Here is a 27,563-nt window from a genome sequence, read left to right on the forward strand (position 1 = left end):
ATGAGGCTAGTGACAGAGAGACCACTTAGGATGCTGTTACAAGAAGATAAAATGATGACTTCTACTGAGAAAACTGCCTATGGCCATGAAAAGAAACAGGCAGATATGAGACATAGTTTTAAATAAAGAAACAACAAGATTTGATGGCTGTTTTGAAGTGGTGAACAAGAGGAAATGGTGAAACATAATATTGTATGGTTTTCAATTAACAGATGGAATCTGTTGAAATTAACTATTAACCAAGTCAAGAAATAAAATAGTGTTTAGGTTTGAAAGACTTTTGGAATATAAAGACAGGCTGCAATTATGAGCCATTGGAATAAAGTTATAATTTGTTATTATCAACACATAGAGAGAAATCTATGAGAACAAATGAGATCTCTCAATAGAAAAAATTATAGGAACAATTAAGAGAGTTGAGTAATTCTAAGGGATAGAAAATTTAGTGGGGACAGAGAGATAGAGAAGCATATAACAGCTTTGAGAAATTATAGTTTTTTTGGCCAGGAGAGTTGTAGGGAAAGGTTAACCCTGACTTCTAGATTTAAAATTTATTTATCTATTTATTTTTGAGATGGAGTTTCCCTCTGTCACACAGGCTGGAGTGCAGTGGTGCGATCTTGGTTCACTGCAGCCTCCACCTCCCGAGTTCAAATGATTCTCCTGCCTGAGCCCCTGAGCCTCCAGAGTAGCTGGGACTCCAGGTGCACACTGCCATGACCGGCTAATTTTTTTTTTTTTTTTTTTTTTTTTTAGTAGAGACGGGGTTTACCGTGTTGGCCAGGATGGTCTTGATCTCCTGACCTTGTGATGTGCGGCCGCCCAAAGTACTGGAATTATAGGCATGAGCCACCGCATCTGGCCTAGGAAGAGATGGATATTAAATAATCTTTTAGATAGATTTTGCTATTTTGTAAAACCTGGGCTAATTTATCTAAAAATCAATTTTTGTGTTATTGAGATTAAAATTGAGGTTTATATTTCTGTAACTTTAATTCGGCAGGGAGGAAAGTTTATCTTAATACATGAAAAACATAAACAAATTTTAAAAGGGATATTTGAACTATTTAGCATGATAACATTTTAAAAAATTATAGCTAGTCAAGAATCTATTGTGATTTGAATGGTCTAATGTAATAAGTTGTTTAAATATCCATTTTATTAAGCTAGGAAGTAAGCACTATCTTTTGACACCACTTCTCTTTTTAACTTTTTACTATTCACGTAATCAGAACATCAGTAACGTTGAGGCTAATAAAGTACAAATTCTTAGTTTCAAAAATGGTAAGGTCAAGCACAGTGGTTCACGCCTGTAATCCCAGCACTTTGGGAGACTGAGGAAGGTGATCACCTAAGATCAGGAGTTTGAGACCAGCCTGGTCGACATGGTGAAACCCTGTTTCTACTAAACATACGAAAAAATTAGCTGGGTGTGGTGGTGCACACCTGTAATCCCAGCTACTCAGGAGGCTGAGGCAGAACAATCACTTGAACCCGGGACATGGAGGTTGCACTGAGTGGAGATTGCGCCACTGCACCCCAGCCTGGAAAACAGAGCAAGACTATCTCAAAACAACAACCACCACCAAAGGTAAAATTAATACAGACAGTGTTTTTGGTTGGCCAAGATCATGTAGCTTATTTTTGGAACAGATATGGATTGTATATTTCAAGTGATAATACTCCATTAGTCTTTAAAGTTATACATTTTTTCATTTATTTTACACAGATTTATCTAAATTTGGATATTTATTTTGGGGTTGGTATATCTTATAAGCAGTTTTGACATATAAAAAATATTCAGATATAGATCATTGATCAACGTAGTTATTTAAGAAATATAGACGTTGGCCTTATCCACTGTGATAGCAGTAATAAATGACTAAATAAATAAGATGATAAAAGATAGATAATTTGCAAAATACTTACTGTATATTCCCTCACATTCATCTTGACTCTTTCATATTTGAAACAGTGACCAAACGACAGAAAAGGATTTTGTCCAATTTGTCATGAGCATGAAGAGAGGAGTCTATTGCGAACACTCAAAAGTTATTAATTCCAGATACCATTGTTTATTGAGCCTGCTTCAGTATTCATATCTCTACATTAGCTACCTGCTATAAATTAGTTTTTGTTTGTATTCTGTTCAAATTGAAGTATTTATTATCTCTTATTCTCAATGTTCTCAATTGTTTATTTTAATATTAAATATTTGGTCCTTAATATTATCAAGGGGGTTTAAATGAAAACATAAAATACTTAATTGCGCCTGTCACATAGTAGGGGGATAATAAATGTTAAATGCTGAGGTTATTCTGCACCCTTTCTCATGGAGGGTGAGTAAGTATCATAGTTCCATTCCAGTCCCATTGTTACAGTATGCTGCTTAGATTTTAATTACATCATTCACTTTGAAAAGAACAAATACTTTGCCAAAATTATTTAATTGTTTCTATATACCAGAACAAATTATTTAGCCATTTGGGTTTATAAAATGAAGCCATTTTAAACATGTATTTTGTTAATGTCAATTTCTAGGATGTATATATCTACTTCAAAATGATGGTGGTTAATATTTCATATTGTTTAAATTCTAAGATGTTATGCATTATGTAATTTGTTTTTTAAACAATAAGTAAGTGAAGGAATTAAATAAAAAAGTGAATTGAAGATATTTGAATAGGAAGATAGTTCTCATATCATTTTGAACTTGAATTTATTTGTCTCTATAATAAGGGCAACAACATTTCAAAATTAGTTGAAAAATAATTTTAAACATAACTATGTTTGGTTTTGTACCTGGACACTGGGGCATAATCAAACTAAAAGGAAGAATAAAACCTTTCACTTTTCATTCATGTGCAGTACTACTTCCAAAGGGAACAGATAACATTTATCAGAAGGATAGAATTATTCATGTTTCTGGTTATTTGTATTTATAGCGTTCTATTTAGCTTGCCCTTTTTTGATAGATGTTCTACTGCACAAATGCATTTGAATTCATATATAATTGTATAAGAAATAAGAATCTTCCAGTGGAACTAGTGATAATGTTTGTAAGAAAGATCATTGTATAGTACTTCCCTCATATCACTTAATGCTTTTCACTGAATTCTAACCTAAATATATTTCAGCACAATAAAGTAAGTTACAGTAAAATCAATCTAACTTTTCATAAATATCTGCTGTAAATCAGAAACTAGCTTTACTTGAGAAAAATTATAAATCTTATATTCATTGAAATATATTTTGAAGATTTAATTAAAATTAACTTTGTAGAAATATTGGCAACATTATGGCAAACTATTTACAATGACATCAAAATATTATGAAGTGAAATAATAAGAAATTCAAATATCACAAAAAATTAAAAGTCCAAAAATGGAGAATAGAATGGATTGTCAAATTGCTTGATTTCACTCCCACTAGGGAAAAAAAACAAATCTTAAATCTTAGCAATTTGGCAAGTTTTAAACCAGTCAAATCTTATGATTTTAGATCAGAGGTTTCTCTTTTTCCCTTTCTGACTACTTGCACTTACTGTGACTGCTAAGTCTACACAGCTGAATGCTACTCTCCTATGAAATGCAAATGTTAAAGCCCCAGTTAATGACTAATTATTACAGGTCATTGAGAAGATTATTTTTATGTTGACCATTCATTTTTCAATTGAATGCCTTATTTATTTTGCTAATGTTTGAAGTCCTCATTTTAAAATATACAGTGAAAACAACTAAGAATGATTTTAAGTGAGAGTATATTCCATTTATTCCCAAGGTTTTTGAGCATCCGAATTGTCACATTTCTTCCACCAGCAGAAATTGTTTCCTTATGATTTTCTGTATCTGAATATGCTTTACCAGTTTATACTAACCTTGAAAAATTTTCTTTTTCCCATTTCAAGTTCCACCCAATCTGACTGTTCCACAGGAAAAATCACCATTGGTCACCAGAGAAGGAGACACAATAGAACTGCAATGTCAAGTAACTGGCAAACCTAAACCAATCATCCTTTGGTCTAGAGCGGATAAAGAAGTTGCAATGCCTGATGGATCAATGCAAATGGAGAGTTATGATGGAACACTGAGGATTGTGAATGTGTCTAGGGAAATGTCAGGAATGTACAGATGTCAGACCAGCCAATACAATGGATTTAACGTGAAACCAAGGGAAGCCTTGGTGCAGCTCATCGTTCAGTGTAAGTAAATTCCCTTTTATGCATTTCCATGTGGGGACAAGGGAAGAATTGTTACCATTATTCTACTAGTAATATGAGGTGATTTTTGTAATGGGATTGAATGAACTATTTCTACATTAATGATACCCAATTTAAACTGTAATCTACCCTAAATCTGCTTTTTGCATGAGTTTATACACACTAATAGTGTTTTGTGTGTGTGTGTGTGTGTGTGTGTGTGTGTGTGTATGACAATTATGATGGTGTTATCTGGTTAGTTAATGCCAAATAATCAACAAATCTAATGGTGAGAAACTGTCCATGTGCAATAAGCAAAGTGGAAACTGGAAGTAATTGCTAATTCAGGTTGTAATACATGTTTGTTTTCACAGTCCATGTTTTTACTTCAGGCAATTGCATGTCCTTTTCCCAAATTATCTACCTATTTCAAGCATCTCTTTGCTTAAATTTTGGAGATCTAATCATTGAAATGTTATATTTGCATACCTGAAGTTGTAACAGTGAATTACATAATTATCTAGTAATATAGTGATAATTCAGGAAAGTCTTAGATGCTGAATTTTTGCCTGATTTAATCTTAGCAGGTAACTGTTTTACTCTGAGAACTGAATAAGATACATTTTTAACTATTTTTCTATTTTTACTGAAATCACAGTTATAGTTCTAATTAAAAATATAGATATTATGGACTTTACATTTGCTTTTAGCATTAAAACCACCTAAATCTACGCACTTAAGGGTCAAGAAAATGCACCAGTGTTACTATTGTTTGGTTTTCACAGAATGCCCTGGTAACTGGGCTGCCCAATGGTAAAGACACTGCTGAAAGAGAAGAAAACGAAACACAGTCTACTCAGTTTCTAATAGTGCTACTGCAAATTTTAGTTGATATACTATTTGTTAAAATATGGCATAAAGTTTTCATTAAACAGATGAATTAGGTAAAACCATGCACATCAGTAAACAATGTCATTTTTATCTAACTCTTTTGTAACTCAGGAACTTGAAAATAGAATTTAGTCCAAGAATGTCTATTTTTATATTAGACTTAAAGTTGTTGGCAGAATGAATTAACTATTTTATATTTTAGAGAATAATGAAAGTATGAAAATATTATGCGTGGAACTGCTTAGCTACAAATGTATTTGTGTATGAGATATGAATGTGGGGTGAGAGACAAGGTGCTGCTTAACCATTCCCTGCCCCTCTCCTATAGAACCTCAGATTCCAGTTATGCTATTTGTCCTATAAATATTCAAACTGATATTTGCAAACAAATGACAAATAACTTGGCTTGATTTCTAATTGATTATGAGTTTTTTCTCCGAATAAGGCAGGTTTTCAATGTCAGGTTCCATTCGGCAATGGAATATTGCCTTTTTCTCACTGGTCTCTATACTCATGACAGTCTGTTCATGGGTATGAGGATCATGTGAAAACAGGTTTCTGAAAAAAAGAAAAGAGAGAGAAACTGCTTCCCATTTTCTAAAAAAAAAAAAAAAAAAAAAAGAGATACCTTAAGTGACCACAAAGGAATTTGATATACTTTGGAACACTTCAATCTTGTTGGTAAGCACAGGATTCTGAGCTGCTTCGAGTTATGCACTCTGCTCACTCCTTTCTGCAGAGGCTCTGATGCTAATAAAAGCTACAGAACCCAGATGGCTCTAGAGAACTTCAAATTAAAGTTTCAAGAAATCAGAATCTCCGTTCTCCATAGAATATACTTAAATCCAGAATTTTATTGATTAACTAAATTTCCTGTTTTTTCCTTTTTCCTGCCTCTTAATTAGTCCCCTAGAAAATAAATTCAGCATAAGATTTTAAAATTCAACTCTATAATAGGAATGACAATTAACAGTGGCACAGTTGTCTAGTGTGACAGGGATGAACATAATTGAGTAAAAAATACCAATAGACACAGGCAAAGTTTAGTTATTTTAACACGGGTAAGATGATACAATTTATCTGCATCCCAAGGTGACTTCCTGGAGCAGGGGGTATAATCCAACAGCATTTCCTCTCAGAGGCAAACTTCCCTGGCCTGCCCAGGAAGGCAACCGAATGCAGGCAATCTTGCCAGCTCTAGGTGAGGATCATGTTATTATGGCTTTCAAGGACCTCCCTTCCATATATTTCCAACTCTTCTGAAGAACCTGGTACAACCTGGTAATTTTCCAGGTACAAATAACTGGTAACAACTCCAGAATATTCCTGAGTACATCAAAGGTTCATTTTCCAGACATATAGTCTCTGCCAGCAGATCTTGCCTACATGCCTATCTAAGGCTTATTCTTGCAAAACTAATAGTATAGGAATTCAGATAATGTTTTTAAATTGATAAACAGTCTAACTTTTATAGTCATTTTTTTAAGAGACAGGGTTTCACTCTGTTGCCCAGGCTGAACTACAGTGGCATGATTATAGCTTACTGCAGCTTTGCTCAGTAAAATCGGGCTCAACCGATGCTTTCACCTCAGCTTCCCGAGTAGCTGGGACTACAGGTGTGCACCTCCATACCTGGCTAATTTTTAAATTTTGTGTAGAGACGGGATCTTGATATGTTGCTCAGGCTTGTCTCTAATGCCTGACTTCAAGTGATCTTCCTGCCTCGGCCTCCCAAAATGTTGAGACTACAGGTATGAGTCACCATGTTCATCCTGATTTTTTTTTTAATTTGAAAATAATTTATCATTTGCTTAACTTGGATACCTGTGCTACATGTAAGAAATATTAATATGTAATATTAAAACTAAGTTATATCATACGTATGTGGACATACATATGTATACATATATATATATTTTGTATCATCCTTAGCAATTAAGTCTATCAATGCAGATAACAAGCTATGCTTTATATATTTTGTATTCCCAGCATAATATATTTTACATTATAGCTGTTCAGTAAATTTGTTGAGTAAATATAAGTTTACTCAACAGTAAATTTATTGTGGAAACACAACACACAAAAAGTTCATGCCTGGTTTGTTAGTCTATTGTTGCATTGCTATAAAGAAATACCTAAGACTGGGTACTTCATAAAGAAAAGAGGTTTAATTGGCTTACAGTTTTGCAGGCTGTATAGGAAGCATGATGCTGATATCTGCTTCTGGGTAGGCTTCTGGAAGCTTACAATCATGGCAGAAGGTGAAGTGGGAGCTTGCACCAGAACAGGAGCAAGAGAGTAACCTGGGATTCGCTACACATTTTTAAATGAATACATCTCACGAGAATTCACACTATCCTATTGCCAATGACAGTACCAAGGGGGAATGGTGTTTAACCCATTCATGAGAAATCCCACACCAAGGTCCAATCACCTATCACCAGGCCTCACTTCCAACACTGAGGATTACATTTCAGTATGACATTTGGGCAGGGACACAGATCCAAACCATATCACCTGTTTCTTTATTACTTAAGTTTCAGGGGTAGCTGAGGATTTGCTGCATACAGATTTCTTCCTTAAGATGTTTATTACATTGGTTAATTCTGGAACTGCCTATTTTACACATGAGCACACACACGTTTATGTATAATTTTATCTTTTAAGACATAAAATAATGTAAAAGAGGTGGCAATAATAAATAAGATAGAAAAAAATCCAGTATTTTCAAGACATTTTTTACTTGCTTAGTTTTACTTGCATCCAACTAAACAATAACCACTCAAAAAAACTAAAGGAGCACAGAATGAATTGTATATAGGACATCAATGAATGAAGGGCATCCATCCCTAAAAGGAAATAGTACATATATATATTTCTAAATAATATAAACCATCTACTTATGGGTCTAAATATCCAAATGAGGTTTATTCTTAGCTAATGTTATGTTTAAAAGGAAGCAATATAATTTATAAAATTATAAAGTTTATACAAACTTTTCAAATTATTTACTCTCACTAATTAATTTGCCTCTTGTTAAAATTTGTACAAAATGAGGAACAGAAGCCTAGAGATATTTTAGACCATTCTATATCCTGTTAAGAGTAACATAGTCACAACAACGAAACAGTTTGATTAATTCTTGTTCACATTGCTAATTTGTAGAAAGCAAAAGGTTTTTTCTTTATGACTTTTAACTTCTACAATTGTCAGTTACCACACAGTTTATCGACCAGAGTATGAAGTTGAAAATATAAGTTTTTTGAAACAAAAATATTTTAAAATTAAACTTAAAAGGTTTTTCTGGGTAAAACTTTTAATAACATTAAAAATTTTTATCCATTGTTTAATTTATTCTCATTTTTTGGAATGGTAATTTTTTTTTAGTATTTGACTCATTTTTACTTGAAACAGCATTAGAATAGCATAATTGAAAATAAAGGTATTACATATATTGATTTATTCATACTATTTAAAAATCACAGTATGTATAGAGCTTACCAAACACAACTGAAACAACTTTCTTTTTTTTTTCCTCTTTTTTTTTTCTTTTTGAGACGGAGTTTCATTCTTGTTGCCCAGGCTGGGGTGCAGTGGCATGATCTCGGCTCACCACAACCTCCGCCTCCCTGGTTCAAGCAATTCTCCTACTTCAGCCTCCCGAGTAGCTTGGATTACATGCTTGTGCCACCATGATCAGCTACTTTTGTATTTTTAGTAGACGTGGGGTTTTTCCATTTTGGTCAGGCTGGTCTCCAACTCCTGACCTCAGGTGATCCACCCGCCTCAGCCTCCCAAAGTGTTGGGATTTGACAGGTGTGAGTCACTGCGCCCAATCAACTAAAACAACTTTCTAAACAAAGTACCTGATTGTTTGAATATTAATTAAACAAAAGTTCCATTGAATTTTCAAATACATATGTTAAATGAGAAACCAGGATATGCGGGCAAGCAGGTGGCTCATACTTGTAATCCCAGCGCTTTGGGAGACTGAAGTGGGTGGATCACGAGGTCAAGAGATTAAGACCATCCTGGTCAACATGGTGAAACCCCATCTCTATTAAAAATACAAAAATTAGCTGGACGTGGTGGTGTGCACCTGTAGTCCCAGCTACTTGGGAGGCTTAGTCAGGAGAATCGCTTGAACCCAGGAGGTGGAGGTTGCAGTGAGCCGAGATCTCGCCACTGCACTCAAGCATGAGTGACAGGGCGAGACTCGTCTCAAACAAAACAAAACAAAACAAAACAAAAACAGGATACAGGCTATGCTTATTGTCTTCCTAAAAGAAAGTATTGTTTTTCATATCTGTGTTATATAAGTATATTTACACTTATAAAATTATATGCTACAATTTTAATTTGATAAACTATACATTTTATTGTTAATATAAGCTGTCCTTTAGTTTCATCTCAAAGCACTATTAAAGTCTTTTAGTAACGTGAGTATATTTCAAAGTATAATTCCTTGAAAATTAACTGGAGAATATATTGCATTGAATGTTACTTTTGCTGTTAAGTCTCCACCATGGATATGCACATTTGTTGTACCTTCAACTAATGACATGATATTTCTGTTAAGAGGTATAAAATATATACTGAAAACCAAAGACAGATGTTAGTGTTAGATTGTGTTAAATAACTGCCTTTTACCTAATTCCAAATCTAATTAATACACCCCTTATAATTTGTATTTTCCAAACAAAGAAAAATTATGAAAGAAAATAATCAGGACTGTTGATAAACCAATGTTCCTCACCTGTTTCAGTTTCCAAAGCAAGACCAAATTAGGTGAAGGAGAGAAAGCCAGAGATCAAGGTTTTATTTTTGAGGCTTTTTCTCAAGAAATCTAATGAAGAGAGTATGCCAGTTACTTTTAATCAAAATGAATATTCAACAAAAGCAAAATCTCATGAACCTTGCAAAGAAAAAGAAAATTAAAGATAGATTGGAAAGTGCTGTAACACATATGCTCACTATTGTTAGACAACTTACTGAGTAATGTTCTGTAGTGTTGACATAGATAGAATTAGTGTACTGAGGTAATATAACAATTTTGTGATTTTTTAAAAGCAAAATTATTCTGGAAATATCAGTGTGACTAGGGATTAATCTAAAACTAATATCAAAGACAAGGTAATTACTGATAAAAGAGGAAATACAAGAGGATCTAGGCCAGGCAAAAAGGCTATCCAAAAATTTTACAAATGAATAAATGAATTTTTAATTTATTAGGAGGGTAATAATGACTTTCAGCTCAGTAGCCTGAACAAGTTTTACTTGTCCAGGTCTGTTTCTTATTTTCTGTAATAATTCAGTCCATCTCTTCTCAGTCTCATAAGCATGATAATTGAATGTTGCCTCTCTGGCTAGGCTTTTATGCTCCTCTTCTGTTTATAACAATTCTTCCAATCTTTTTGCCATTTAAGTCCTAGCTAAGTCGCACCCCTCTATACTGCCTCTTGATGATGATGAAAGATCTTTATTGATAGCTCCATGGACGCTAGCCTTAGTATGTAGAAGACAATTTAGAGCTTCAAAGTAAAACTTCATTTTGAAGATACACATTAGATGATATGTTTCTTTCAAAATCACTAGCTTTTATTTCAGTATTGCCTTTCTCAGAACTATCCTGTAATATTGGCTATACAGATAGTTGAGAAACAATTCTAATGGTTGTGTATGTTTACACTGAACTGTTATTATCTAATTGTATTTATTTCTTATACCAAAGTGACTTGATTCTAACAGCCTTTGGTTTCCTCCCATAATATAAATTTATACTCAAAATTTGAAGACTTACCTTTGAGATTATTCCAAAGACTCTAGTAGAAACATTAAGGTAAGTTCAAAGTTATTTTCCAAATGTACTTAAAGATGGAGTACATTGCATATATATATATATATATAAAATATCTTCAGATACAGCAATTGACTACACATTATCTGAAAAGAAGATCAGTTTATCAAGTATGTGGCTCATGTAAGGAAAACAAGTGCATAGTTTATTTTTCTGGTTTCTTCTCTGCTGCTATCTTAATGTAAGTACAACCAAAATTTGACGTTTAGAAAAGTGTATGGATTAAAATTTTTATTTTTCAGAATCTATGCAAAGAAGTGTGAGAGTGACCAGGTAGTTTTAACAGAATGATTAAAGGTACAAATTAAGCCAGGCAAGACTTATTTTTATTGGTATTGTCAGCTAGGTACTTCTGTCCACCCCAACTATGCAAAATGAATTCAACTGGATAATATCATTATATCATTTCCATAATACCTTAAGGCCGTGGGATATTTTCTTCCATTGAAACCCTTCAGATATGTGATTAAGTTAAATTTATTTTATAGGTTCCCCCCCCCCATTTTTTGAGACAGGGTTTCTCTCTTACCCAAGCTGGATTGCAGTAGCACAATCATAGCTTACTATAGCCTCAACTCCTTGGCCCAGGCAATCCTCAGTCTTCTGAGTAACTGGGATTACAGGTGTGAGCCACCATGCTGGGCTAATTTTTACAATTTTTTTAGAGACAGAGTCTTGCTGTGTTGCCCAGCCTGGATTCAAACTCCTGGCCTCAAGCGCTCCTCCCATCTTAGCTTTCCAAAAGTGCTGGCATCGAAGGTGTGAACCACTATGCCCCACTGAGTTAAGTTTTCAATAAAAAGTTTACATGCCTCTGTTCCTGCGGGCTTTTTTCTTTCTCCCTTTTTTGCTTTATGGAAATATAGTTTCTTCTAAGAAAAATGAACATAAACACATATATAAATATATATGTATAACTATAAAAATTCTGTGCCTTTATAATCTTTCTTAGTTAAAAAGGAATTTATCTTTATTCCAAAAACTAAATTCATTCTTCCCAAATACAGAATTTGAGCATTTCATTCATACTGTGATCATCTCCCCTGTAACACAAAGGTAATAATAATAAATAATTATAATAAATCACACATAAAGGTGAACAATAATATATCATATGAACATTCCTGTGGTATTATCAATTTATTTTAAATATACCAACAATAATATGCTTAGTGCAGAGGGAAATATAAAGTGCTATCAAATTAACTTACAAGGGTATAAGTTATTTTTTTCTAATCAAAGACCCATGTATTTTGGTCTTTGATTAGAAAAAAATAAATTCAAAGAACTTCAGATGTTAAGTAAAATATAAGAAATTGATTGTCAAAAAGGTACTTTAATTAATGCATGATAGGCCGGGCGCGGTGGCTCAAGCCTGTAATCCCAGCACTTTGGGAGGCCGAGACGGGCGGATCACGAGGTCAGGAGATCGAGACCATCCTGGCTAACAAGGTGAAACCCCGTCTCTACTAAAAAATACAAAAAACTAGCCGGGCGAAGTGGCGGGCGCCTGTGGTCCCAGCTACTCGGGAGGCTGAGGCAGGAGAATGGCGTGAACCCGGGAGGCGGAGCTTGCAGTGAGCTGAGATCCGGCCACCGCACTCCAGCCTGGGGGACAGAGCCAGACTCAGTCTCAAAAAAAAAAAAAAAAAATTAATGCATGATAAAGCCAATCTGAAAGTGAGAAATCAAAGGCGGTATTTGAGAGAAAGACATGACTTCCTCTCCCTCCAGCAATGGGAGTGTTTAATTTACTGGAGTGTTTAATCCCCTCCAGGCAGTATTCATGTAGATTTTTAGCTTATATGTTGTTAGCAATTGTATCTTTATTATCAATTTTTGATGTAATATCATATTTTAATATTCAGTACCAGCCACACATTTTTTGGTTTTGCGTATATCATATTATGTTGGGTTATATTACATGACACTAATAACTTTACTTTGTAGTAAATTCCTGTATTGAATAATCTACCAAGGGTCTTAGATTCCACTGCTCTTAAACTTGCGGGACTACTAGAGGCATATTTGGTATCAAAATTCACATACAAGGGTATAAGACAGAAACAATAGCTTGCCAACATGCCCTTCCACTCCCATTCCCTGCAGATTTTTGAAAATGTCTAAAAACATGTTTTAATTGAGTCAGTGGAGGAAAAGGAATGCTCCTGGCATGTAGAGAGTAGAGACCAGGGCTACTGCTAATTGTCCCAAACGCATATGGCAGTCTTCCAACACAGAGTTTTCTTGCCCAGAATATATATATTTTTTGTGGTGGAGGAGGCTCTAGCTTGTTTATTGTATGGTGTTTAGAGGCTACATAGGCTTGTAATCTTTAGATTCCAGTAATATGTCCTTCTTCCCTATGTCATGATGATACAAACTGTCTCCAGACATTGCCAAATATCCCCGACTGGCAAAATCACCCCAGGTTAAGAACCACTGCCTAGATGATGACTCATAGACAAGGAGACAAGGTCTACATAATTTGGGGATGGGAACTCTGGGAGAATCCTCTGCCCCACAGGAGCCAATGTCTCTTGTAACAAATCTATAGGCAGAATTTCCAGGGTCCTTGAAGAGACATGCCAGTTACAAGAACCGCTGCACTAAGCTCAAAGCCATGGCTTCCTATTAAGTATTAACATTCCTCTCAAATCCAGAAGCAATTTAATGTAGAAATGCCACCTAAGATTATAGTTGACATTCTTCCCTTGTCAGGTTATCAGGGGATCAGAGATAGAATTTTAAAAGAAGGTCAAATTCTCATACAGAAGGGAAAAGGTTTATTCCTTTAATTGCACCTACTCTTTTCATCTGCCATACTAAACTCTTAGCAATTCTTTTACTCTTATATTTTTCTGCATTTGATAATAATAATTATAGTTTTATGTATTAAGAAAGTATGTTGCCGGGCGCGGTGGCTCACGCCTGTAATCCCAGCACTTTGGGAGGCCGAGGCGGGCGGATCACGAGGTCAGGAGATCGAGACCATCCTGGCTAACACGGTGAAACCCCGTCTCTACTAAAAATGCAAAAAATTAGCCGGGCGAGGCGGCGGGCGCCTGTAGTCCCAGCTACTCGGGAGGCTGAGGCAGGAGAATGGCGTGAACCCGGGAGGCGGAGCTTGCAGTGAGCCGAGATCGCGCCACTGCACTCCAGCCTGGGCGACTAAGCGAGACTGTCTCAAAAAAAAAAAAAAAAAAAAGAAAGAAAGTGTGTTTCCAATATATCTTTTTGTTTTTTAACTTGGCTTTTGATTCATCTTCTAAGAACTGCTGTGCCTGTATTCTTCCTTCATAAGCCTTTTGGCTTTGTGTCTGGGTTTGGCAGGGAGTAGCTGTATTTCATGCTGTTCCATCAAATCATTTCAGTCTACCTTGTGAGTTCCTTTCTTCTGGCAAATGAATATTTCCTTGAAGCCTTAAAAATTATAATAAGCAGGGCCGGGCGCGGTGGCTCAAGCCTGTAATCCCAGCACTTTGGGAGGCCGAGGCGGGCGGATCACAAGGTCAGGAGATCGAGACCATCCTGGACTTAACACAATGAAACCCCGTCATCTACTAAAAAATACAATAAAATCTCCTTGATTATATACCATTAAGACTTATTTTAAATGTGGAAATTACTCTTTCTTCTTAATTCAAACTATTTTCATAAAGAAATAAGTCAAATACTTTTCTTTTTTTTTTTTTTTTTTTTTTTTGAGACGGAGTCTTGCTCTGTCGCCCGGGCTGGAGTGCAGTGGCCGGATCTCAGCTCACTGCAAGCTCCGCCTCCCGGGTTTACGCCATTCTCCTGCCTCAGCCTCCCGAGTAGCTGGGACTACAGGCGCCGCCACCGCGCCCGGCTAGTTTTTTGTATTTTTTAGTAGAGACGGGGTTTCACCGTGTTAGCCAGGATGGTCTCGATCTCCTGACCTCGTGATCCGACCGTCTCGGCCTCCCAAAGTGCTGGGATTACAGGCTTGAGCCACCGCGCCCGGCCTTCAAATACTTTTCTTGAAATTTAATATGTGTATTGTTTTCTTTGATACTGTTTTTCATTCAATGAAATAAAAGTTTTAAAATATTTTTCTAGAAAAAGATTATTATTTAACTTGAGTAGGATTTCTTTTTAAGAAGATAATTGCACTCAATTAATCAAGGGAGGAAACTATTAAAAGCTAAGCAGGAAACTGAAATGTATTGAAGAAAAATAGGAAGTATTAATTCTTATAATTTAAATTATTTGCATTGAAATACATGGATGAAATGACAGAAGCGATCAGATGTTTCTTGAGTATTTTGTTTCTTTGTGCCCATCAGTTTCAACAGTTTATCCAGTGTTTGAAGCCATATGTTCATAAACACAACATAACTGCCTTGTGTACAACATAAAATGATGAATAGTGCTTTATAGCTCAGTTAAAAGATGTAAGTAATTCGAGTACACAAAGTTTTCACTTTAAGTGCTCACTTGAAGCTCTAAGTTACAATCATTCAATCACAGATATACATAGATATAGAGGCAGATGATGCAGATATTTAGAGAGATATGTATGAATGCAGTGATGTATCCCTATTTACTTATTTATCCATCCACCTGTCTGTCTGTCTATGTCTGTGTTGTCTCCATGCAGAGGAGGCATTTATTGAGTGAACACTCATTCCTGTTAATGCATTTTTCTTCTTTGTCTTTTATGATATTGTAAATGCTAGTTCTGTTTTTACTTTTCAGTCTTGTTTTGGCTGCTATTTATTCTTCCTATCTTTAAATCAGATTTTGATCCTATTGTTTCCTTACTCTACACTTTCTTGCTTGGCAGTATAATGACTTAAACTGTCATTGCTAAGCAGATCTTCCCCAAATTTGTATCTGAGATATTTAGCTACTGCAAAATGTCAACTTAGTTTCTGCAAGAATTCTAAAATCTAATGTGACTAAAATTAAAAGTATAGTAATTCCTTTTCATTATTTTTTTCCTCTTGAATTCCCTGTTCCTCCAAAAAGATCCCTTTCCTCTCTATTATCAAGAGCAAAGTCATTCTGTCTTTCCTTTCTCTACCATACATTTCAAATTAGGATATTGTATTCTGAATTAAAGACCTGGTTTGAATTCCAGCTTTGCTCTTTATTCATAACTTCTCTAAATATTCACTTTCTTATTTGCCATGATGAAAAGAAATCTTATTGTGATGGATTTCTCTGAGGATTAAATTAGATGATGCCTACAAAGCATTTAGACCAGTGTTTGACAATGTTAGTAGTACTCCTTAAGGTACCTCTTCTTTCCAAAATCCTCTGAATTCATCCCTACTTTTCCATTCCAACTTTTTTTCAAAGGTCAGACCCTTTTACCTCCTGCAAGAAATTCCTACTATTTTTACAACCTTTGATCTCTTTACCTTGGCAACATTGCTGCATTGCTGTCAGATGAACTTTTTTTTCTCTTTTTTTCTTTTTTTATGAGTGAGAATACTTTCAGTTGCAATTGGTGGAAAATTCTTATCTAACTGTTATAGGCAGGAAAGTGTAGTGGGTTCCAGGAATGTAAACATTACCATCTTCTCAACTATCCACTCAGTTCTTTCTGTATTTGCTTCACTTAGTGGTTCTCATTTCAGTCCACCTGAAAAAGCTTGCCCCTTTGTCTCTCACCCAGAGATTAACTACAAAGAGACGTGATTGGTTTGGCTTGGGTAACCACACTCCACAGCAGAGGCATAAATGCAAGCATTGTTCTATTTGGAAATTCTCTATGACTACTCATTATCTGTGATTCAAAGTTTGGTATCCTAAACTGGCAAATAGCATTCCCTACCCTTTGTGAGATCACATTTCATGTTCCAGTCAAGGTGAACAGTTCATTCTCTTATGCACATTTGAACTCATTACTTTTTGTCATTTCATTCCCTATGTCATGAATATCCTTAAAATAATCTTTATGAGCCCACTCTTTACAATTTTCAAGACATTACTCAAATGTCATTTCTCTAGTGCTCTCCCCTGAAGTCTCCAGCTATGTGTAATTTTTTAAAATTCTGAATCTGTACCTTTTTAAAAATTTTCTGAACTTAGCAATTTCAGTCTTCAACTCCTAAGTAATATACAGAGACATTTTCCGTGTTTCTTTTTTTCTCTCTGTCTCTCTCATAAGAGATTATAAACTCCTTTCTTTGTGACATAATTGTGTACTCTAAAAATGCCTAGATCAGTAAGTGTGTAAATTGGTGAATTATTTGAAATATGGTTATGTTTTTCATTTATTTCATTTTCAATGTTTATTTATTTAGGCTGGGCGTGGTGGCTCATACCTGTAATCCCAGCTCTTTGGGAAGCTAAGATGGGCAGGTTGCTTGAGTCCAGGAGTTCAAGACAAGCCTGGGAAACACCCCATCTCTACGAAAAACTACAAAAATTAGCCAAGTAGCTAGAACTATGCACACCTATAGTTCTAGCTACTTGGGAGGCTGAGGTGGAAGACTTACCTGAGCCTGGGGAGGTCAGGGGTGCAGTGAGCCATTGTTGTGTCACTGCACTCTAGTCTGGGAGACAGAATGAGACCCTGTCTCAAAAAAAAAATTTTTTTAGATTCAATTGTTTTATTTTCAGATAATTCAGATTGTATTTTTCAGCTACAGTGTTGTCAGAGAAGATATAACTCTATACACACAGTTTTTTGATACTGCAATTCAACCCAGGTGACATAGTACAATAATAATAAATAATAAAATGTGAAACAGTTTTAACCATAACTATGAATATGGTTACAGTCTGGAATAGGGGCATAATAAAGAACTATAAATATGGAGGATTGATTCTAAGTCTGGCTCTGGATTCAAATTCTAGCAGTGCCAATTTTAATTGTGTGACTTGTGTCGGTTTCTACCACCAAATTTTCTATGCAAATAAAGGGCTTAGTATGATGGTCTCTAAGTAATCTTTGAGTATGGAAGTAATTACCAACAAAATTTTCTGATTTATATAATAATGCATATGTAACAGAAACCGCATATTCTATTAATTGTTTCAGAAATCTCCTAGAAACTACATGCTTGAATTAAAGTATGCATGGATGACAAAATTTCATTGCAACAAGTTATCTGTGTTAAAATAATTCAGTTATCTGTTATAATGAAAGACAAGAATAAAAAATAAGAGATTGAAGGCTAGAGGCATACATAATTATATATACTTAACTTTGTTTCCACTAGAGAAAATGCAGTGCATTTGCAATCTTATTAAAAAAGAATTCTTGCTATATATAATGACAAAATTTCAGTGCCCGGTGAAATAAAATTTTCAAAGTTTATAAAGGATGATGTCTTGTGAATTTTACCTTAATCTTTCTCTTTCGTTGTTTTGTGGTTAGCTTCTGTTTAGAATAAGGATGGTTGCTAGGTACACTACTGGATCCACATATCGTGCCTCTAAACATATGTTATTTTACAATTCCTTAGTTTTAAAGACTGTGGATGTGCTAACTTATGAAGGATACTATTATTTTGTTTCTTCTTGATGTAGCCAAACATTTACATAAATACAAAGAAAAACATCATAATGCTTGATAAATCGACTTAAATTGTTTTATTTTTGTCTGCATGTCTGTTTCTTTGTAGATATTCTTTGCAGCTTATCTGTAAAGAAGATAAATTTTACAAAGCGATGGAAAAATATAGTAGTCTGGAAATTCATATTTCTCTCTCAAAGGCCATTTTATGTCAAATGCCTAATTTAAAAATTATTTTCTTTTTCTTTTAGTGTCTTTTTTAAAAAGCTTTTTTTTTTTTTTTTTTTCTCTGAAAGTACACTGTCATAAAGGTTTGCTTCCAGTGTTTTACATGTATTAGTTCATTCGGGTAAGAAAAACTAATTTGTTCAGCACACACAAATTCCTTTGTCTGGAGTTGAAAAACATTTGAATTGAAATGACCATTTTGATCTTTGGCAGCACACAAAGTAACTTTTAATAAGTCATGTGACAATGGCACAGTAGGTGTGTTAGGTTTCCTTCAATAGTCTTGGGAAAATGTGATTATTTTCTTACGCTGCTTTTGAATATTCTTACCTTTCTTAGCTTCACACAGTTTTTCTCTGTTTTTCCTCTCTTCCTCTCTCTTTCTATACACACATATAGGTTCATACATACTTTTAGGGGATTGTAATTTGAGTCTATTGCTCCTTGTGTGAAGATGGAACATATCTGTCACTTACTAGTTTTAAACAATCAGATCGGTTTTCTCTAGAATTCTACATAAGACATTCTTGATCTTTTTTTCATTTTTGTACATAAGATGGGTACCATCCTATGAAATACGCTTGGCCCCAAGTTGTAGCTTGACCATAATTCTAGAGTTTTCACATTGATGACTAAATAAATGTATTCTAGTATTTATTAAGAATCCCATCTGATGCTGATCTTACAACTCTCAAATATAGGCTCCAGTAATTTCATATTTTTATATTTTAATTAGCTCATCCATAGAATTCCTTAACACTGATGCATTTTCATTGTTAGATAAAGAGGTTCCCACAGGTGGAAAAAGATTGAAGATCTGCATTTACATTCTCTTTGTTGACAATTGATCCTAAAATATCTGTGCCTTGAATTCTCAGCTTTAGTTTTAAAAGTTGTGCACAATATGTCTATAAAATGTATGTATGACCCTACTGAAAGTGAAGTTTCTGCATTCATCCAATTACACTAAAACCAATAGAAATATAAATGCATACTATTTTCCTTTTAGCAATAGTAATGCTGCACAAATCCGTTTAAATATGACGCTGAGGTTTTAAAGTGTTTTATCTCTTTTACCAGGTAGATTTTTTTTTTTTTTTTGAGACGGAGTCTCACTCTGTCGCCTAGGCTGGAGTGCAGTGGTGCAATCTCGACTCACTGCAAGCTCCACCTCCTGGGTCAGGTTATTTTCCTGCCTCAGCATCCTGAGTAGCTGGGACTACAGGTGCCCGCCACCACGCCCGGCTAATTCTTTGTATTTTTAGTAGAGACGCGGTTTCACCGTGTTAGCCAGGATGGTCTCGATCTCCTGATCTTGTGATCCGACCGCCTCGGCCTCCCAAAGTGCTGGGATTACAGGCATGAGCTACTGCACCTGGCCTACAAGAAGTAGATGATATTTTGACTTGAAATGTTGATTGTTCCAAATCCCTTTACATGTTGTTATTAGGTTGGTGAGAAAGTAATTGAGGTTTTGGCCATGACTTTTAATGTCAAAAATGACAATTACTTTGCACCAACCTAATAAAACAACAGCAACAACAAAGATAACAACAATGAACTGACTTTTAAAAAAGCCAGATTATAAAAGAACATCTACTTATAGTGTATCCTCTATATCTCATTATTATTGTTTTGTGTACTTACGTATTCCTATAAGTTTGTCAAAATTATGATGATTCTTCCTGCATTATACTCCAGACATCGGCATTGTTTTCATTCTTGGCTTAGTGATGTTTATTTTTTAATGCTTCATTATTTTCAAGGTAATGAAACTATTTTTCATGTATTTCAACTTTAATCAGTATTCAAATTTGAAAGCTTTAAGGAATTCAGTCAATAAATATTTACTTCAATTAACTCATCAATAAATATTAATTCAGTCAATAAAATTTTACCAATTTCTCTGATAGATTAAGGGAAATTCAAGTAAGAATTAAAGGTAATCTGTATACCAGGAAGTTTATAATCCAATGTAGAATCAGACAAAGACTTTTAAGGTAGGTTTCAGAGGTGCCATGTGAACACAGAGGAGGGGTGGTGGAAGCTAATTATGCTTTGTCCTGACAGCCATACGTGTCTGGTGTGTATTTTTACATTTGAGTTTACCAGTATCAATAGGTATAGATGTGAATGTGTAAAAAGATTTCCCCCATTTTCTCATTTTGTTTTGATTCTCTCAATAGAAACTTTTTTTTTTTTTTTTTTTTTTGTAAAATGGCTTGAGCCTTACAGTTTGGGAAGTTGCTTGGCCTGCCTTCCTAATATTTCTGAGAATTTCTGGAGACTCCAAGTCCTCTGTGAATCTCTTGCTTTGAATTCTTCCTGTGTTCTCAGTATCTACTTTGCTATCATCCCTTAGCAATTATAATTTTCCCCTCGCATTACTTCATTTGTTAGACATAATCTCTTTTTATAATTTTTTCAAAGCAGTTTTAATCTAAGGCCAAGAGGCAGAACAGATTATTGAAGATTTCTAGAAGCCAAGAGGAGGGGAAATGAAAGAGATACTCTGAATGAATTATCAGTGTTCCCAGATAGCCATCATTAGCATTTTTCTACATAAGCAACTTTTCCTTTGTAAGCCTTTTGTTAATTCCCATCTGAGTGAGATCTTTACTTCTCTTTATCCTTAGTGCTAAAGTCACTACCAGAAGGCACAACTCGTAAACATCCTACTTCTCATGTATAGCAATTTAGTTTTTTCATGGTAATGTTCTCCTATTTAGACTCCTGTCACAATCTAATGACTACTAAAGTCATTTCTTTAAAAAAAAGAACAGGGGAAAAAAAAGTCAGTTACCCCAGGGGAAAAAAAATTATATTTCCACAACATAGGGTCAATTTGGACATTAAAACAGTATATTTTTTTACTTCTGTCTATAGTGTGTGAATATATATGTTTCTGCATGTACTAGTGCTCTTGTGTCTGTAGGAAGGAATATCAAAGATAAAGCAGGCAGAATGCACTGGGGAAAAGAACAGAGAGCAACAAATACCAGAAATATTGAGTCTAAAATTCGGCATAGTGATAAAATAAAAATATCTAAGAAAACAGACATTTTGCATGGAGTCCTCTTGAGGGTTTGACATGTTAGTTTCATTTCTTGCAATGTGTTTTAGATCATTAGAAGCAATATTTAAAACACAAGATGGTAGTGTAGGTTTATATCGGATCTCTGGAATTTGAGAACATATATTTTTCACTCACTAGAGCAGGAAGATAGGGCCTATATCTCTAATAAATGAGGGCAATTATTTTTATTCTGTGTTTTTCAGCTTTATGTGGAATTTTAAAACAATTTTCTTAAGAAATTATGTGAATATTGTATTGTATTTTTCCCCCTGAATGTTGAAGATTGCATATATGTATATAAATGTTCCTGCTCTGATTTCAGGGTTGGTTAAATCCTGAGACTGTGTCATGCTTTGTTTCTCTGCTCTTCTCGTTTCCCTTTTTATGGCTCTGTATCTTTGTAGCTGGACATAATATAGAATTGGAATGTATTTTATTTCTTATTATGTGTATTTCCTACTGAGTTTAAATATCAATCAGTGGAATATTTTATATCTCTCACTAAAGACAATGCAAAAATAAAACTAGATTTAAATTTTCTTCTTCTTTTTCTTCTTCTTCTTCTTCTTCTTCTTCTTTTTTTTTTAAATGTGGGCCTTGATGAATTCTTTTTGACCCTCTGGGTCAGAGGCCCTTATAGAACAATGCTTCCATTTCTAGATCTAAAATAAAACCTATGGACAGCAAAAGAGCATGAAGTCAGGAAAATGTTTACCTTTGATAAGCTTGAAAAGTCAATTTCAAGGATAAAGCACCTTGATAAAAGTCAATCAGACTAGATAAACACAAATGGAAACCCAAGTTTCCATTTAGAGACGTAAATAGATATGCAGTATCATATACTTTTCCTAAATAGGAAAGGAGGTTACACATAAAATGCAAGTATTTTGCAAGCTGGAAACACAACAAAACAGAAAATGAGATAGAATGTGGAAGAAAACAATAAAAATGACTATGAATAACAGATAAAAATATTTTGAGCAAATGTTTTAGAGGCTTTTGCAGGTGAGTTGCAGAAATGCTCCATAATTTCCTATTAACTTGGATCTATACGAGGTGGATTAACAAAGAAAACAGAGTTTAGACTATTAATTTTATTTCTTTAATTTTTTGATTATGAGTATGTATTTACAATAAATAATAAACCTTGCTTTAAAACATACTCCTGTTAGTTATATTCACTATGAATTTGTTTCATAAAACATTTTCACAGTTCCAAAAGCTGTGTCCAAGTTGCATCATCATAGGTTTCAAATTAGTAGAGTAATAATGATGGTTTTGAGCTCTTTCCTCATATGTAGATATTCAGAGTGAGTCATGGAAATTCATATGATCATAGCCTTTTCGGTGCATTTATTTTTTAACTATATATTTAGAAATACTTTTCATATAAAGTTATAACTTTATGTTGACTATACAAAGTGGAATATAAAGAACAAATTGTGAATGATAAAGAAATGATCTTAGCTAGTTTTCTTTATAAATCTTAAAAAATTAGCAGGCTTAAGGATGTAACATAATAACAAATACTACATTATTTGGGAAAATACTTGAAGTGCTATTAATGATTTAATATAATTTGGACCTCATGTTGTGAAGGACTTACTGTTACTCTTCAGAGCAATCCTATGAAGAACACGTACCTACTCAACAATTTTTAAATGACTAAGCCATTAAAAACCATGCAAATATTGTAAGTGAGTTGGCAATTGAAGCAACTAAAAGACATGGAATCCACAGGACAGCTTGCAGACTCTTTCCACCTAGATAGTTGTAAAAAAATACAATTAAAGAAATAAGTTTAAAAATTTTTAAATGTGTTTTTGCCTGTATTCTAATAACAATGTTATGTCTCTACCAAATAAACAGACAAGCAGTATCATTTAATGCTTTACTAGTACCACCTTAGTGGTTAGTTTGGGATACTACTTCCAGATGGTTTACCTTTTTCTTGGTCATTATACCTCTCCAAATTCTTACTTCATGTTTTGTTTTTGTGTTTTACGTCTGGGCTCCTTAGATTTCTGTAATTCTGCATTTTGGGGGTTTATTTTTTTTTTTCCTCTCTAATTTTATCAGTAAGTTTCTCAGACTCCTTATTTGGAAGCATATGTTACATTCTTGTTTTCACTTCCAAAGTCCTAGTTCAGACACTCCTTGGCTCTTGCCTACCCTTTCTTCTGTCCTGGCTTCATTTTTTGATATTCTCTTTTCTTGGAATTCTGTTATTCTCATCCTTTAGCCTTGGATTATTGGCACAACTTAATTGGTCTCCAGCCTTCCCAGCCATGACTTTTCCACATGTGCTCTCCATTGCAGCCATAGATAGCTCAGTTTTCACTTCCCCACGTTTTCATATTGCCACTTTTTGTTCATGTCGACTTGACTTACATTTCTCCTTTGCTTTTTTTACCTGAAGATAGTGAGGCATACTTTGTTTTGTTGTCCTTTACTTCTTTGACTTTTCACATACTATGTTTTTTATAAATTGAAGCTTTGTTTCCAGCAAATCTATGGTACCATTTTTTTTTTTTAACAGCATATGCTCACTTTATGTCTCCATGTCACATTTTGGTAATTTGCAATATTTCAAACTTTTTTATTATTATTATATCTGTGATGGTGATCTGTGAGCAGTGATCCTTGATGTTATTATTTTAATTGTTTAGAGGTGCCATGAACCACACCCATAAAAGACAGTAAACTTAACTGTTAAATACTGTGTTCTGACTGCTTTACTGACCGGTTGTTCTCATGTCTTTCTTCCTCTGTTCCTTGGGTCTCCCTATTCTCTGAGACACAACAATATTACAATTAGGCCAATTAGTAACCCTACAATGGCTTCTAAGTGTTCAAGTGAAAGCAAGAGTCTTGCATCTCTCATGTTAAATAAAAAACTAGAAATGATTAAGCTTAGTGTGGAAGGCATGTCAAAAGCTGAGAGGGTGAAAAGCTAGGCCTCTTGCACCAGGTAGCCAAGTTGTGTATGCAAAGGAAAATTCTTGAAGGAAACTAAAAGTGCTACTCCAGTGAACACATGGATGATAAGAAAGCAAAACAGCTTTATTTCTGATATGAAGAAGGTTTTAGTGGTCTGGATAGAAGATCAAACCTGCCACAACATTCCGTTAAACCAAAGCTTAACTGAGAACAAGAAGCTAAATTATCTTCAATTCTATGAAGGCTGAGAGACATGAAGAAACTGCAAAAGAAAAGTTTGAAGCTAACAAATGTCAGTTCATGAGGTTTAAGGTAAGAAGCCATCTCCATAACATAAAAAGTGCAAGGTGAAGCAGCGAGTCCTGATGTAGAAGCTGCAGCAAGCTATCTGGAAGATTTAGCTAAAATCATTAATGAAGGTGACTAGCCCTAAACAACAGATTTTCAATGTAGACAAAACAGCCTTCTATTGAAAGAAAGAGTCAGTAGGATTTTCATAGCAGGACAGAAATCAATGCCTGGCTTCAAAACTTCAAAGGATAGGTTGAATCTCTTGTTAGGGGCTAATGTAGCTGGTGCATTTAAGTTGAAGCCAATGCTCTTTTGCCATTTCAAAAATCCAAGGGCTTTTAAGAATCATGCTAAGTCTACTCTGCCTGTGCTTCATAAATGGAATAACAAAGCTTGGATGGCAGCACATCTCTTTGCAGCATAGTTTATGGAATATTTTAAGCCCACTGATGAGACTTACTGTTCAGAAAAAGATTCCTTTCAAAATATTACTGCTCACTGACAATGCACCTGGTCACTCAATAACTCTGATAAAGATATACAAGAAGGGCCAGGGGTGGTGGCTCAAGCCTGTAATCTCAACACTTTGGGAGACCAACGTGGGCAGATCACCTGAGGTCAGGAGTTCAAGATCAGTCTGGCCAACATGGTGAAACCCCGTCTGTACTCAAAACACAAAATCAGCTAGGCGTGGTGGTGCAGGCCTGTAATCCCAGCTACTTGGGTGACTGAGGCAGGAGAATGACTTGAACCCAGGAGGCGGGGGTGCAGTGAGCTGAGATCACACCATTGCACTCCAGCCTGGGCAAAAAGTGCAAAACTCTGTCCAAAAAAAAAAAAAAAAAAAAAAAGGAGAGAGATACAAGGAAATTAATGTGTTCATACACCTAATAACACAATATCCATTCTGCAGCCCATGAATCCAGGAGTCATTTTGACTTTCAAGTCTTTAAGTAATACATTTTATGAGGTTATAACTGCCATAGGTAGCAGATCTTCTGATGAATCTGGGCAAAATAAATTAAAAACCTTCTGGAAAGAATGCACCATTCTAGATGTCATTAAGAACATTCATAATTCATAAGATGAGGTCAAAATATAAACATTAATAGGTGTTTGGAAGAAGTTGATTTCAACCCTTATGGATGAGGGATTCAAGATTTCAATGGAGAAAGTAACTGCAGAAGTGCTGGAAATAGCAAGAGAGCTAGAATTAGAAAGTAGAGCCTGAGGATGTGACTGAATTGCTGCAATCTCACAAAAGAACTTCAGTGGATGAAGAGTTGCTTCTTGTGGATAAGCAAAGAAAGTCATTTCTTGAAGTGGCATCTACTCCTAATGAAGATGCTATGAACATCGTTGAAATGACAACAAAGGATTTACAATATTACAAACTTCGTTGATTAAGTAGTGGTAGGGTTTGAAAGGATTGACTCCAATTTGAAGGAAGTCCTACTATGGGTAAAACGCTATCAAACATCATGACATGCTTCAGAGAATCCTTAATGAAAAGATGAGTTCATTGATGCAGCAAACTTCATTGTTTTCTTATTTTAAGAAATCACCACAGGCTGGTGGTGGTTAACAACCACCACCCTGATCAGTCAGCAACCATCAACATCGAGGCAAGACACTTCAGCAAAAAGAGTACAACTCGGTGAAGGCTTGGATGATCATTAGCATTTTTTTTGCCTTAGAGGATTTTTAAATTAAGGCAAGTACATTGTTTTTTTGTGTGTGTTTTTTTTTTTAGATCAATGCTATTGCATGCTGTATAGATTGCAGTATAGTGTAAATGTAATTTTTATGTGCACAGGGAAACCAAAAAATGTGGTGGCTTGCTCTTCTGCAATATTTGCTTATTGCAGTTGTCTGGAAGTGAACTGCAATATCTCAGAGGTATGCTTGTACATGCCAACTCCATCAAGATGTCTGTACTGAACCTTCCCACTGAAATATGACCTCCTGCCTCTACACCCAGGTTAATCAACATAACATCAGTAACAATGAGAACGATATTTGTGGAATACTCACTTTATGCTAAACACTATAGTAAGTGCTTTATATGCACTATTTGGTTTAAACTTTAAGTCACTCTCCAAATGTACATGTATTTTTATTTGGTTTTGTGTTTAAGTCTTCTGTGTTCCTTTCCTAACCTAGGAGCTAAGCTTATTAAGTTTGTTAAAGCTAAAGTTGTGATTGATTTATCTTTGTATTTTCTGTTATAGACAGTTTAGTAGTTGACATTAAATTGGTATTTGAAAATGAAATATTCATAAAAAATTACTAAATGATGTAATAAATCAGTGGAAAATGTTACTCTGAGAATGCAGCACCTGAAGTGTATGTTTTAACTGATTTACCTTTTGCATCATGGAGGTTGATTCAACTGACTATTTTATGGACAAGTCAAATCATTTTATGCAAACGAGTATATTCAGTTTATAGAGAAGAGATTTTTCAGGAGACATTTGAGTGAATCTCTATCCTTTATACCAATCTTTGATTTTTAAATTAATTCACTTTTGCATTTTTTTCTCTGATCTTGTCATCATACACTATTTTAATTAGTATAGTCCTGGCATAC

General features: G+C 34.7%; 1 protein-coding gene across 3 annotated transcripts in view; it reads left to right on the top strand.

The window, feature by feature from the left end:
* MDGA2 (MAM domain containing glycosylphosphatidylinositol anchor 2) overlaps positions 1 to 27,563 on the top strand; it is an 840,045-nt gene that overhangs the window by 644,496 nt on the left and 167,986 nt on the right. For all 3 annotated transcript variants that reach the window (XM_009211479.4, XM_009211478.4, XM_003901752.5), the window contains one exon: positions 3,908 to 4,201. In XM_009211479.4, coding sequence (XP_009209743.3) covers positions 3,908 to 4,201 — 294 coding nt within the window. The remainder of the gene's footprint in view (positions 1 to 3,907; positions 4,202 to 27,563) is intronic.

The sequence above is a fragment of the Papio anubis genome, chromosome 7 (genome assembly GCF_008728515.1).
Source record: "Papio anubis isolate 15944 chromosome 7, Panubis1.0, whole genome shotgun sequence".
In the NCBI taxonomy this organism is placed as follows: Eukaryota; Metazoa; Chordata; class Mammalia; order Primates; family Cercopithecidae; genus Papio; species Papio anubis.